The sequence below is a fragment of the Macrosteles quadrilineatus genome, unplaced genomic scaffold (assembly GCF_028750875.1).
Source record: "Macrosteles quadrilineatus isolate MER2022 unplaced genomic scaffold, UCM_ALF_1.0 Scaffold_3__2_contigs__length_128488019, whole genome shotgun sequence".
NCBI lineage: Eukaryota > Metazoa > Arthropoda > Insecta > Hemiptera > Cicadellidae > Macrosteles > Macrosteles quadrilineatus.
The window spans coordinates 446,147-462,063 of record NW_026542596.1 but is presented as its reverse complement, the minus strand read 5'-3'; the positions used below and the strand labels follow the sequence as shown (position 1 = coordinate 462,063).

At 32.9% G+C, this 15,917-nt stretch overlaps 1 protein-coding gene and 1 long non-coding RNA gene across 4 annotated transcripts in view; both read left to right on the top strand.

Moving 5' to 3' along the window:
* Window positions 1-5,676, top strand: part of LOC128988433 (zinc finger C2HC domain-containing protein 1A-like) — a 78,257-nt gene extending 72,581 nt beyond the window's left edge. For all 3 annotated transcript variants that reach the window (XM_054409707.1, XM_054409706.1, XM_054409705.1), the window contains one exon: window positions 1,030-5,676. In XM_054409707.1, coding sequence (XP_054265682.1) covers window positions 1,030-1,174 — 145 coding nt within the window. In that variant the 3' untranslated portion in view covers window positions 1,175-5,676. The remainder of the gene's footprint in view (window positions 1-1,029) is intronic.
* A 6,716-nt stretch (window positions 5,677-12,392) lies between these two features.
* On the top strand, window positions 12,393-15,206 carry LOC128988427 (uncharacterized). Its single transcript, XR_008490381.1, has 2 exons — window positions 12,393-12,488; window positions 14,990-15,206. It is a non-coding gene; the product is annotated as an uncharacterized LOC128988427 (long non-coding RNA).
* Window positions 15,207-15,917: the final 711 nt, after the last annotated feature.

Genomic DNA, 15,917 nt, shown 5'->3' with positions numbered 1-15,917 from the left:
AACATGTTTATTTTTGGATCATTTGTTTGTTTGTGTCCATTTCGTTTCTATTTTATAATCCGTAGGATCGTGGCCCATACCGGTAGCGCATCGTCAAACATTACAGAACGCCCTTGCGGTTTCCTCAATACTCTTTGTTCAGCATTGGTGTATAATCTTGTGCGGTAAAGTATTCTACGATTTTACCCACGGGCTTCACCCCGTTTGACTTCATAAGTATTAATAAAACTTTTGATTGGTTAAGTTAAGCTGAAATAAACAAAACAGAATACAGTAATACAAACAAATAATCACACCTGATTTTTTAATAAGGTAATAAATTGAAAGAATAACAAACAAATAAGTACAGCTGGGGTATTTGTAACATAAGGTATATGGAAAATTCCCTTTAGAAAGGAATTACCACCTTAAAGAGCAATTTATGAAATAATGGATAGTTTTGCACAAGGTTTCTCGTTGTGACGAACATTTTAAGTATATGGTTTATGGAGGTGTTCTTGTAGTTTTTTTTTTTTTTTTTTAAAGTTCATGGATACTTTGGGATTTCCTTTTCTTTAGTACTGTATTTAGTAATTTTCCACTGTACTGTAGATGTTTTGTTATAAGCATTTTATGTTACAATTCATTTATTTACATTTTTGTAAAACTGTCATGGCTACCTAGCTTTCCATAAGACCAATGTTAAGAATATTGAAATTTCATTTAACGTTTTTAACGATAAACAAATTTTTCCAGAACAGTGGCTAGTATAGGGTTATTTTTTAGCCTGAAACGAAGATATTCCTAACAATTTAGAGGAAATCAAAGGAGCCGTTTTTGAAATCATTTTGTGCAAACGTTACTCGTATTATAGTATATATAGATTTAATAGAAGATGAATTTGCCCAGCACAAAAAACTGTAAGACATAATTGATAAGAAATAACCATGGTATACTAATATCACTGTCTTGTCATCACAAATTCTTCCAATAATTCGGAGATTAAATATAGTTTTATCATATAACTGGTCACAGTGGTTTTCCCCACAGCCTGAACCGCAAGTCGCCAGTGGGAGGAGAGCAGGAGACTAAGGAGCAAGAAGTGGCAAGGTTCTGTCACGAGTGTGGAGCTAAGTATCCTGTCTTGGCCGCCAAGTTCTGCTGCCAATGTGGAGTAAGACGACTAGTCATCTAGCCTAACCTAACCTATCATTCCACATCAGCACAGATACGACTCTACATTGAGAAAATTCCATAATGTACACTACACACTTTTATTTTACATCCATTATGTGCCATTAAATGTTTTCATTTGGTTTAAATATTCAGGATATTTTTATTACTTTACTGTGATTTAGTGCAACGATTGTTTTAACAAAACTATTGTATTTTTTATTGCCTTATTGGTTGAGTTGTATTTTTTAATTTTTTATTACTTCATGCATGCATTGGAAACAGTAAACTTTTATATATTAATTCTGAGTAGTTATATTTCAGCTTCCTTGTCTTATTATAGTATTTTAAAGACCTAATATATGTATAATTTAGAGCGTGGTTAAGTAGTATTACTGTTATGAGTCACTGAGAAGAGAACGTAGTTGTTTTTGTAAGACTGCATGATTAATATGCTATTAGTTGAAACAGTTGAGATAGGCTAATAGAATTAATTTGTATAACAGAAAATCGTGCTGGTTTCCATTTACTTAAGGATTAATCACGCAGATATTTTGAATGTAAAACCATTTTTGGCCATATCCTCTTTTTGTTCATTATGGAATGATTGCTAAATAAATATTATATACTATAATAAGCAAACATGTTTTGTAACTATTTTTTTATTGCTTAATTTAACTTATTGTTTTTCCCAAACATGTTTTTATAGATTTTTCAAAATTCTTGGAAAACTTATTGTACTAAGCTAAAACTACAGTTTTTTTATGGTAGTGCTAGTAGTTAGTTAACAATAGCAAACTTTGAAGTGTTACTTTTTAATGTAACAAATGAGTAATGTGTCCCATGGTTAAATTATTGTGCAATATTTCATAGTTTGAAAACTTTGGTGATTTGTAGTTTTTTACACATTAATATATTCAAATGCTGTTATTTTATTTTAGCGTTGTTGGAAATGAGATTTCTTGCTATTTTGCCATTATGTTTTATTGAAGTGCTTAAATAAGTTCTAATGAGCAATCTTTCCTTGTTTTTGGGTTTCTTAACCACTTCTATCCAACACTACTTGTCCTATGAAATAAGTCAATTTATTTTTAAGCTGAAACAACCAGAATTATCCGCGAATCACAGTCAGCGTATGTTTAAGTTTAAGGACCAACTTCAGGACCATTTAACTTGTATGATCTCTTACAGTCATTCCTGTTTGTTCACAACAAATATATCATATTTTTTGTTGGAAAAGGTTGTGTTTTGTCAATAACAATACAAATTTTTGACGACTTTATCTTTTTTTTTATAAACATTTTCTGTGTCTTACTTTCTAAGCCATACTTAACATTTATGTGTCTCCCTAAATACGAAGGTTTCGAGTTTTAGCGTTTTGTAGGTATCACTAAATTGTTAAGAATGCTACTATTTCAGGATCAACCTCTATAAGTATTGCCAATTAAAGTATTATTTTTTAAGGGTAATTTCCAAATTTTTAAGGTAAATTATAGCAGAAATTAAGGTCAAATTTTAAATTTTGCCTGCATGTATATTATAACAATATTCATTACAGTATTGTCTTCTATTCCAGTCCAAATGTTAAACAACAGGATAGGCTGACCTTAAGCTTGTTTAACCTTGGGACATCCATTTATTTCTTGGCCTTCCTAAAAAGTTTTAGTGATATTCTGGAAATATATTTTTCCATATATATATATTTTTTTATAAATTCTTGGCCATAACTAACAATATCAAAATATACTGAAATACACTGAAAATGGTAAACAAATACACACATAAGTCATAAAACACATAAACAGTGGCCAATTAAAAAGCAGGGCTGGTTCGCTACCGTCCTACTAAAAACCATGCGATTTGCAAGCTCTCATGTTACTTACAACATGTGCCATTGACGCGTGGCCATGGCACGACAAACAAGGGTAGTGGACCATTCGTCATGGACCACTGCATGACAACACGGTTCTCTGCCATCGGCAGAACCGTTTAAGAAAGCATTGTTAAGGAAGCATTTCACATAAATGCTTTCTTAACACTACAAAAAAATTTACCTGTATGGTTTTTAACTGGACGATAAAAACTGTATAAAAATAGATTTTACTTCTTATTTATAGTTTTCATATTATTTTCATTTTTAGTTTTGCGTATAAGCTAACTTAGACTCACCAATCAATGATCAATGGAAGAGTTTATAATACATACTATGCATGGAAGAGATGCTTGTACAGAATAACTCCCCTAATCGACCTCGGCTAGTCCGACTTTTCGCTGAATACGACCGGGCCATCGCCTATCGGTTTCAATGTTATCCTGGTAATATTGTGACCATTTCCCCTGGTTGTGTGGACATCATCAACATCTCCCGCAATCCCGGCAAAAATCTTGTTTCTCCCCAAGTTACGGAGACATCTTCATTGTCTTTTGCGATCAGGAAAACGTTATCGTCATCCCACACGATCGTGGCCAAATCCAGGACATCTCCTGCGGCAATAGATTTTTATCATCATCTACTGCAATCACATAAAATCATCGGCAAATCCTGTGGTCATGGAAACATCATCGTCTTTGACGATCCTAGCAAAATGTTTAACATCTCCCGAAGTTGCGATGCCATCATCATCTCCTTTAATTGCAGCAAACTTCTGAATATCTCCTGCAGTAACAAAAACATCATCGTCTCCCAAAATATTAAACGTCTTGCGCGGTCACGGAAACATTGTCATTGACTTTTGTAATCACGGCAAAATCCTGAATATCTTCTACGCTAATGGCAAAAAACCTCATGTATTCTGTGACAGAGGAAAAATCCGGAACATGCTGCTCCTCGGATAATCCGACCTTTTCACTGTTCCGGCCATAGTCCAGGTCCTGAATGTGACAGATTAGCGGGGTTGTACTGTGTAGTCATGTATGTATTTTAAGAAGATGCTTGTGTTTACAAGATAAACAATTCAAAAAATAGAGACTGCTACAAAATTAATTTAAGATAACCATATTTTTTTATATTTGGTTTGTGAAGTTAAGTAAGGTTAACATGATCCTACGGTTATTCTGATAAGTCCCAGAGAATAAAAGAATATTTTTTAATTGTATTTATTTTTAAAACAACTTTTCATAGGTCAAGCTAATAATTAGAGGATCAATCAAATCAAACCTTCACAAATATATGAACAACGGTTTAAAAATATATTCTACTGTCCCGGGACGTTTTGAATATTAGCGATACATTTAATTTTATTGTACATTATTGCTTAAGTATTAGTTAAGTTACCAGGGAAATCACAACCCTTTCTAATACTTGTCAGTATTTTCATACTTATGCTTACCACATTTTAAGATCTTTACTATCTAATCGTACTTACTACTTACTATTGAAGTGTTTTTTTATGTGATTATTTTTAACTCACTAAGTATGCCTACTCATACCTCACCATGGCGCTAATATTGTTTTAAATATATATTCAGCCAATATTCTACAAATCATGAAAATGCAATAATATTTTTTTTGACAAGTTTGCTAACCTTTAAGTAATTAAATACTTTAGGGTAAATAAGTGCAATTAGTAAGGAATAAGTAGTTTATAGACTGAAGTAGACCTCATGAAAATGGTCAGATAAATAACATCTGTTTGTAACTTCCATTGAATTGTGTCTGATCGTAGGCTATAGATTCTCATAAGACCATTTTCATCAGGTTTTAACTAATATGTTCTTTAGTCATATACATAAACTATAAAGACTTGTTTTTAGAAATCGTATGAAACTTTGATATCAAAACCAGGCAGGTTTTCATGATTATTTCCGTCCTATTTGCAAATGTGCCTTAGATTTTACCTAGTTGACACACCATAGTAAAATAGTTCAAATTAAATTAGCAAATTTATTAGCATTAAACTCTTTTGAATGATGTAAAAATTTTAACAACTTTATTCCTATGAAGTGCGAAGATATGTTTTACTACTTGCAAATATAACTTTTAGTTTTAATGAAAATACATAGGTAATCTAGTAATAAAAGACTAATATATTCATGATGAATGATTTAATTTTTGTTAATATTATTGTGTTGTTATTTTTGTTTTAAGATGTTAAACTGACTTGAGCACAACATGCCTAGTGGTATAATGTAGGATTTTTGTGTGTTAATTTCTAGTCAGATTAAACCATTAGAACATAATTGTAGTTGGTAGGATGGTAGGATTTTGCATTGACTTGTGTAATATCATAGACAAATGGAATAAATATAGATGTCAAAGCAAGATTCCGTTATGTGTCGCTAGAGTGTGTTCAGAGTTGGATTCGCTGTCGCCGTCGGCTCCTCGCCGTAACTACACAGCACTCCTAGTGGTGTACTCCAGAACATATGCTAACCACAGCACTGCTGTCGGTCTATTATTTATTCTATTTGTCTATGGTAATATTTAATAATAAGTTCTAACAGACATTTTACATAGGTAGCATTAATTTTATTACTAATTAGGTAATTGTGAACTGATTTTTATTAAAACTTTAGTAACAATAATGTGTGTAAAAATAAATTCATCCCTTATCTATGTCCCTTTAGAATAAGTTTTGTAGAGGGATTGATGTCTGTCTAATCAGATAATAAAAACCAAAACACGAGAAAAATTTCATCATAAAAAATCGCCAAAAATAATGGTTAGAAATTTTATAGTGGCCTGCTGGAATATTGAAATGCAGGTCATGATTAATTTCAAGATACACTTCTAGAATTCACAAAGAGGTAATTCAGAGAATTTGTATGAATCTATTTTAAACTTCCATTTACTCAATCAGGTAAACATCCCATCTAAATTGACCAGCTTCAGACAGTTTTAGGCCCCATTTCACCATACACTTAAACCGCTGTTAAACCATGCTCTAACTGCAGTTAACTCTTAACATACCTATATAGTCAATGCTCTTAACTGACAAAATCGGATTTCAACACTCGCTGTTAGAGCTAACTGCCCAATTTTCAACTTCTTTAATCTTCCGTTAAGTAAATATCAGCTGGCTTCAAGTTTTAAGTTTATATGGAAAGGCCAAATGCTAGAAGAGTATACGATACGAATCAGCTTTTGAAAGTGATAGTGATGAAGAGTATGTTGTTGGCCGAACTAGGTGGCCAAGAGAAAAGGTTAATTATTTCAATAAATTTAAAAAAAATAATTTTATAACTAGATATGATCAAAACGTTTTGCCTTTTTCTTAAGGTTATCTGTCACCCCTCAAGGTTTTTAGTAAAGGCATATCTCTAGGTATGTGATCAGTGATCGTGTTGAAGATTGTCGATCGTGAGCCACTCTTTTATCCCAGCTGAAAAAAGCATTTTTCTATTAACAGTATCAAATTTCTTTTTTCATTGTTCGGCGAGTATTTATAGAAAATCTGTATTTTGTGTTATCTGTACAGTAGAACTCCGATTATCCGAATCAATAGGGACCAGACCCCATTCGGATAATCGGAGTTTTACCGGAATTCCGGGAATTTTAAAGAAAAATCCTCATTTTCGGTTCTAAGTGAACTTTTAATTAATAATAATTTTTACAGTTTACAATGCTCATAGTACAAGTGTTCTATACATGTTATTAAGTCAATAGCGTTCCATCAAAGTCAAAAATTGGCTAAATGTGTTTAATAACAATTCTTTGATAGTTTGCAAAACTTATTACTGTAGCTTTGCGTTTTTAAAATTGTTGAAATAAGCGATTCGGATAATTGGAGATTCGGTTAATTGGAGTTCGGATAATTGGAGTTCTACTGTATTATGGATCATTTTTGTAACTCTTTTTGATCAAACTTGCTGATAATGAAAAAATATAATGAAGATTTAGTTATCGAAAATAATTCTGTTCAGAAAATAAAATTATAAATGCCTTAAATTCTAACAAAAGATATACAGTTAAGAAGTATTCTAAGCTAAATCTTTGACAAAAAATTAACGGCTCCGGTGGGATACGGTCCGGCTACCTTCAGTTCATCAGCCAAGAACGCTTCCATTACACCACCGAGGCTGATGGCTCTATACCGTATCGTGGCGGTAATGGTGTTCCCTCAAGAGAACAGATCAACAGCTGACATCATCGAAGGCTCTTTTATACCTCCCTTGAGTAGATACCATAAAACTATTGATTGGTTAAGTTAAAATGAAATAAACAAAACAGAATTCAGTAGACCAAAAAAATAATCATACCTGATTTTAATAAGTTAATAAATTGAAAGAATAACAAACAAATAAGTTCTGCTGAGGTATTTTTAACATTAGGTAAGTTATATGGAAAGTTCCCTTTAGAAAGGAATTAAAGGGCAATTAATCTATGAAATAATGGATAGTTTCAAGGTTTCTCGTCATGACGAACATATTAAGTACCTATATGGTTTATGGGGGTGTGACTTGTAGTTTTCTCAAACGTTTATGGGTACTTGGGAATTTATATATGGATTTATTTAGATTGAGGAAATATGTGTATTATTAGAGGGTTATGTAGATTATTGCTCACAGTTTCATTTCTAATTTGTTCATGTAGTTAGCTACATGTAAAGAGGTTTAACTAAAATTGAAGAATTGTGGTCAAACATATATCATCCATGAAGCATCAGTTTCAAGTAATTGATTATATTGCTACGCTAAAGGTATGTTGTCATACATATTCTTTTAGATCTATTGACATGACATCAAAAGTAGGGTTTTGAAAGTAAGTAGGTTTACACTTTAAATCAGTTTATCTTTTAAAATTATGTCATATAGGTATTTGCTGTGTTTTTAAAGTCACATCAGCACCACTTATGGTAATGGATGCTTAGGTCACATTTTCTTTCTGTTGTAAAGCACAAGTATGGCAGCTCGTCTCTTTTTAAAAGGAGAACGATGTATTATTACATGTATTATCGTTAATGTTTTGTTTGTTGTTGTTTATTGTTTGTTACAGCTGATTTCTCTCAAATGGCACGTTGTTCTTGGACCTTCCTCCATGGTTTTTCTTGTTCTTTGGTAGATTTGAAAGCCGCTCCTCGTCCCTGCACTTAATTGGAATCACGCTTCCAAGTTGTTTGCCTGGGTGCAGGTGCGAGAGCGTGGTTCAGATGGTAGCAAAGATTGGTTTAGTGGTTGTGGTCTTGGCCCCTTGTTGTGGACCTCACGGTTTCACAACTGGGATAATTAGACATCCGATCGCTGTCCACGTTTTGAATTGTTTTGAAGGACTGTCGATGGATTGTGTTCTCACAATCCATCCATCGGTTATCCGTGCTGTACAAAGGATAACCGATTCTTTATTATTGCTCTTATATTAATGTCTTTCTATTCGGCTCAATCACGTCCTGGTTGAAGTTCGTTCGCTGCGTTCACTTTGCCTTCAGGTTAGCTTGTTCACTACGCTAACTCGCCTCCAGGTTGAAGTTCGTTCGCTATACTCACTCAACTTTTGGTTGCAAATTAGCTGTTGTCATAAATGTAAAAGAAATAATAGTGCTGCACCCTGATGGTAATCCTTGTAACTTTAATGCTATTGAACATCATAGAACAGAGCCAACTTGTTTAATTGAAACAGCTGTTAAGATTCATTAATTCCATTTCTCATAAGGTTAACATGGGAAACTCCACTGGGGCGGAGCCGATTGGACGGATCACAAAATTTATGGTGTATAAACCTATTCCATGAAATTCTACACGTATGTACCAAGTTTCGTGGCAATCGGTTCAGCGGTGTCTGAGTTTATCACTGCCAAATATATACTCGTATATATTATACAAACATCCTCTTTTATACTTATAGATTAAAGAATCTTAACAGCTGTTAATTTGATTCTGTGATATTCAATAGCATTAAAAAGTTAATAGGTTTACCAACAGGGTGCAGCACTATATTTTTTTAATTTATGACAACAGCTAATTTGCAACCAAAAGGTGAGTGAGCGTAGCAAACAAACTTCAACCAGGACATCATTGAGCCATGCGAACGAACTTCTACCAGGACATGATTGAGCCATGCGAACGAGGTCATCTTGAAAATAAACGAGCATTTTACATAAAACCACATTAGGACAGGACGACGTCTGTCGGGCCAGCTAGTGTAAAATATAATGATTTATAATTAAATAGAAGGTTTGGTAACTATTGTGGTTAAATGGGAGGAATAACTGCCTTAATTGTTTTGATGCACAAACATGAGAAATTAATCTGAAAACAAACAAACAAACATATTAATCCTGAAAATCCTTCTGCAAGTAGAGCATTCAAACACTGGTTCAGGACACTTGAAAATTTTATATCTGACTCAGAAACTTAGTTATTTTCAGTCTCACTTGGTTCACCGTGCCTGTAAAAACGGATGAAATTTGTTTTTTGAGAATTTATTTTCAAGTTGATGTTTTCAAATACTATAGATTTAAAGGAGGCTTACCATCAAATACCAATATCGGAACATGAAAAGTGCTTCACAGCATTTGAGGCAGCAGGAAAACCTTATCAGTTCTGTAGGGTTCCATTTGGTGTGACAAATGGTGTGTCTGCTTTTCAGCGCACTATTGATAAGTTTATTTCCACTGAAGAACAGCTAAGAGAATTCAACTGTTATGAATTACTGTTCTTAGTAATCAGCTGAAGTATTTATTTACTTGTTGTTTGTATTAGAGATTTGTTTACCTTTCCAGCTATGTAACAATTTAAGTTCAAAAATCTTTCATCAGGATAATCTTACTAATATTATAAATGTGAAAGTTTGTGTGTTTGTTTGTTTGTTTGAAGTTCAATCACGCATTAACTACTGGACAGATTGGTCTGAAATTTGGCATGATGATAGCTCACATTCCCGATTAACATATAGGCATATTCTTATCTCAAAAATCCTTTCGGGCTCCGCCCCAGTGGCTCTGTAATTCCTTATGTTAACCTTATGAGTATTCATATTTAAAGGGAATTAAAGAATTTAGTCAGCTGTTTCAACTTCAAAAGTTGGTTCTATGATATGCAAAAGCATTAAAAAGTTATAAGATTTACCATCAGGGTGCAGCACTATATTTTTTTGCATTTATGAAAACAGCTAATTTGAACCAAGCAGCAATACAAAACTGTGATAAGCAATGAGAACTAGCTGTCAAAGTATGATTGTTTACAGTTATGTTTATGTTTTTAATTTCATGAATAATTTGTGATATTTTGCGAATTTTTGATAATTTATTCTTCTCTATTGTTTAGGTGAAGTGGTAGAACACTATGGTTATGGTAGATGTGTAATACTATAGAATACTGTAAATTTAAAGAAGCAAATGTTATCAAACTATTTGTCCTCCCTCATTGCAAACGCAAAGCTCGAGTATAACTGCAATAAGCATTTTATACTTATATGCCAACCCCGTACGAAGGACGGGTACTCTGCTAGTGCTAAATAAAACCAAAACTGAACCTTCATACCCACTTTTCAAAATTATTGAAATATTACCTATCAGGAATCTATATGTCTACAAAATTCTGAAAATATATTTCAATATAGATGTGGTACTGATAGAACAAATCCAAGACATACTAGACTAAGAAGTAAAAACAATGTCTATGTACCTAAACCTAGACTAACAATATTTAAAATATTTAAAATTTGTCTGGAGAATACACATACAATACAGAATACAGAACCATACAACCGTCCAAAGAGAAATATACACAAACCAAGCTAGTTGAAGAACTTTCAAACTTAAAAGGGAGGATGTTGTGAGACTAGATTATTTTAATTAATTATAATCACATGTTTATTTGTTATTCTATGTTTGTAAAAAGGTAAATAAAGTTAGTTGAGTTTGAGTTATGACATAAAACAGTGCATCCACTTAATTCTTAGTAAAATAGTAGGGGAGAGTGTTGTACCTTTGACCAGTTTTCACTTAACAATTTTTTGTAGGAACAGGAAAGCTCCAATTATTTAAAAAAAATCAACGATGATACTTAACTGTTTCATCCATAGAATAAATATTTTTTCCAGTTCCTTGTTATGAGTTTTAACCTATTTTTAGTAATAAAGACAATTTGCTACATAGTGGTCAAAGGTTCAACATGCAGTTGTACCTTTGACCAGTGGGTGTTGTACCTTTGACCAACATATCGATTTCAGCCCAAAACAGGTAGAAAAAAACAAATACATATCTTTCATGATAGTTTTTAAAATATAAAACCAGATACACAAAGTTGAACTTATTATTCATTTCATCAAGATTAAAAAATGGCTTATTCTACTTTTTAGGATAAAAAGTCCACTGCAAAATTGAAAAATTCTCTTTGACGTGCTTATCCACTTTATTTGGCAGTGTTGGGGAGCTTCGCGACAACCTCCTGTAGGTTCCACAAAACAATGGCTTAATATTAATACATTAACATATTTCAATAAAAACCAGTAATAACTACACTGAATACAGATGATGTTGTATCTTTGACCTGGTCAAAAAAACACCACTATTAAGTGGTCAAAGGTACAACACTAGCGCTTCCCGCCATTATATTCTCAAAAGATATGTGATAATATCAGTTTCAAACATCCAAGAGTAGTCAGGGCCGCGTTAAGGGTCAGTGAAGCCCTGGGCAAACTCAAAAGCAGTGCCCCCTTTTTTTTCCTAGGACGGGAGGGCAGTAGTTGTACGGCGCCCGCCAGGCGCCCCTCAACCACCGGCGCTCCTGGGCATATAACCAGTCTGCCCGTTTATAAAAGCAGGCCTGAGAGTAGTTAGAGGATAAACATTAATACCTCCTCACTTTCACTTTTATTTGTGGAAAAATATACATTTTATAAGACAAACAATAATAAGTCAACAAATCTTTACTTTTCAGTAGCAAAAATGAATAAACTGAAATATCTTCCAACAAACAGGGTTTACAATCTCCAATGCAAGGTGAAGTAGTCCTCTGGTGGCTGATGAACTAGTCTCATTAGCTTCCCTATACAGCCTTTAGATTTCACTATATGACTGGTGGTCAAAGGTACAAGATGGTCAAAGATACAACACTCTCCCCTACAATTAAAACCTTATTTTCTAAAAAGGTTCAGTTATTCACAACAACAACAGACAAAATAGATCAACTAACTAAATAAAAAACATTAATTTTTATAAATAGTTTAAGTCTGCTAGTTGGATGATAAGAATCTTCAACTGCAGATAATTAATTCCAATAGCAAGAGTGAATGATCATAAATTATTATAATTTGTAACTTATGAAATCACAATAATTTGTATTATGTAAGCACAGTTTAATCTTTTTAAACGCTTAATCATCCTATTTTTTTATTCAATATAAGCCACCCAACATTGTGGAAAACATATTGGATGCACAGTTAACTGAAATCAGCTGTAAGTATATACAGTAGGTAATGGTAATGTACACAATCGAAACGTTTGTAAATAAGTCCATTAAATAACACTTTTTTGAAGAAAATTTTAACCAAAGACAAAATTTTTGTAGTGCCTACACCAGTGGCATTTTTGTAATGAAAAGAATTAAAAAGCTTATTTAAAGAAATAATTATGTGCATAAATGATGGTGTGAAGTAGAAGGATGTATTGCAAATTTTAAACAAAGTTGTATACCGTATAGATTTAATAAGTGTTTAATTGTCTGCCACAAAATGGAAAAACTTATTATTACCTATTTCTGGGTGTTGGCTTGCGGATTACTTAACAATTACTAATATAGAGGTTAAATACCTTGATGCCAACGTAATTTTTAGTACCTATGATTATGATGCAACATAACTTACAGTTTTTAGTTGTTTGTAAAACAAAGTAAATAACTTTTTTAAGAGTTACGGATATTTTTCAATGCCTTACGCTATTAGATATCAAATATATTTTCCTTTGTATCAAATTGCTTTTCAAACTAAAATCTAATTTAAATAGTGTGTAAAATATGATGAAGATTACATTGTTACTACATTCCTTCTATAAAAGGTTTTTTTTTATTTTTACTTCTTTCATAATGGATTGTAGGAATTAATTAATAAAGGTTCATATTTAGTTCCTAGCTGGTAGCATTTTGATATAGCAGGTTCATTTTTACTTCTAATTACGCTGTAAAATATACTCCTAGCTCAGACTCTTTCTTGTAAGTAATATCAGTTTAATTCCATGTAAGGTACTCTTTTTTTGCTCCTTTTCTGTTAAATTAAATCACAGAGAAATATGTCAGTGTATTTCTTCAGTACAAAACTACAATGATTTTTTATATATTTAAGTTAGCAACTCCACTTGCTAGTAGTAGAGTGATTATTTTGTTTCTGTTGGCACATATGCCTACTAGCTCGCTGGTTGATCTATTTATTAATTTCACCAAAGTTTGATTAATTAATCAAATTGAGATTTGATCCACCATAGTCAAGGAATATAACTATGTTTTTCAATTACAAAACAGGTGCATTATTGATAGTCCTGATATTAAAAGGATTGTTTGAGAAAGTCAAGCAAGTTCATGAGCAGTTCAACATATTTAAAAAGTTTTTGAAATTCATAGGACAGCCATAATCAGGGTCGCATTTAAGGGGGGGGGGGGGCAAGATGTAGTGTTAATTGGTTATACAGTAGTCTTCTACTAAATAAATTATGGCACAAACATTTTTCGCATTTAGATTTTTTTTAGTTAATTCTTTCTATTAGAGTGGGTGTTTCAAAATTTCAAAATTCGTTCATCTCACAATGACTTTAATTATTTTTATATTTTAATTTTACATTGGCAAAATGCATAATGTTGTTAAAAACTGTCATGGTGAAACACATTCGGTTTTAGAGCATAGATTTTCACTTTTTTACTTCTAATCAGGCCTATTTAACATTTTCCCCAGGGGAGGCCCCCCAGGGACCTCCTTCCTTTCCCTGGGGGTTATTCCATAACCCCGCCCCCCGTGATTCACCCCCCCCCCACCAAGATATAGCCTTAAATCCTCCCCTGGCCATAATTTGTTTTGCAGTTTTAACTATGAAAAGTTTCAATAGTAGAGGTATGTTAACACTCACATAACATAAAGTCAAATTTTCTTCTTATTAAATGGTAAAACATAGGTAGAATTATTGACATGGGGGTATGATTTATATCAATGTCTAGTCAAGGTTAGGTTCTAAAACATATTGATTTGTTCTATTATTTCTTAAGGAGGAAATAGTATATTTCATTACTAGGACAGAAAGTGGCATTTTCCGTTGCACGCTCAAGTTTTTGTGTGAGGCGAAGCCGAACACAGGGAACCCCAATTTCACGTGCGAGGCGAAGCCGAGTATGTGAGAGCTATTTTCACGTACGAGGCGAAGCCGAGGACGGGAATAATGGAGCAAGTGCCGGATAATAACTTTCGGTACGAGTTATGAACGATACTTTTCATAACGACGCAAAAATACACAAACACAGAATAGCAGACCTCAGTAATATTAAAACTATTTTATTTCTCAATTAATTTGATTGAACATCAAAATAAAATAAAATCTTCTAAAAAGAAACCAACGTATATTTCTCAATAAATTTTGTTTAAACATCAAAATAAAAGAATAACACAACTTTTAAAAATACATACAGCTGATTAAAATCATTAAGTTAAACCGTAACAAAACACTAGCGCGCGTAGTGAATAAATGGAGAACTAATTGAGAGCGAGGGAAAGTAAATTTAGAGCGAGGGAAAATCAGCTGATCGATTTTCCCTCGCCCTAAATTAGAGCTTGGGAAACGACTACTTTCATTGATGTCAGCTGTTATCGAAAATAGTTACTTTCGTTAAGGAGTGATGAAAATTACATTACACTATTAATTATTGTTTCAATTCTAACACTTGACTAGTTCTAAATTCTAACTGTGTTTGTTGAATACAGAGGATGCATATTTGTGAAATATTCAGCAGCATCTGGGATTTCATCATGAGCATATTTGATAGAATACTACACATTGTGGGTCTCAAGAGCAACTAGAAGACGCATAATGTGATTGTTCCTGGAATATTAGTGGTGTAAAGGTAGTATTCCAATGTAAATAGGTGGGTATCAAATCAAAATAATAATCATAAATAAATAATCTTCTGTAAAATGAGAACTGGTGGTTTTAGAGTTTTCGTGTTTGGTATCCCTAATAACAATCAAAAACTATATTTTACCTGATCCTGAAGTTGAATGCTAGTTTCGGTGTTAAAAATGCAAAGGATTAATTTTGGATCATCAAGCAACAACATACAACCAAAACCCCAATCCACTGTTTAGGATTTACCACTGTAGTTTTTATGTTGGCCAATATAGAATTTATTGAAATAAAGCACCTTAGCTAACTATAGTTTTATATGAATCCCACAAACTAGGTTGATGAGAATAGAGTAAATCTGAAACTGTAATCTTTCACACTTTTGGCAGTTTGAGGGGAAGTTCCCCCCACTAATTTTTATTTTCTCCCCCTATACCATGTATATGGAGAAAGTATTGTTTACGTTAAAATTTTCGAGTTTGAGTTTTGAGTGGATATATTCGTTTTGGGTCCCCCTGGACCCAAAAAAGTGGTTTTCGAAGTGATGTATGTGTGTCTGGATGTGTACAGAGCTAGGGACTACACCTCTGGTCCGATTTCGATGAAATTTGGTATGTAGGTTCTAATCCATGGTATCTCCAGGCGTTTTTTTTTATTTTTTTGAAATTTTGATTTTTAATGGGGATTTTCTCATAATAAACCAGAAAAATCGGATTTTCTCAAAATTGGCCCGAAAAATTCAAAAATTTAGTATGTTGTAGCCCTTTAAATTCTGAATAAAATGGTACA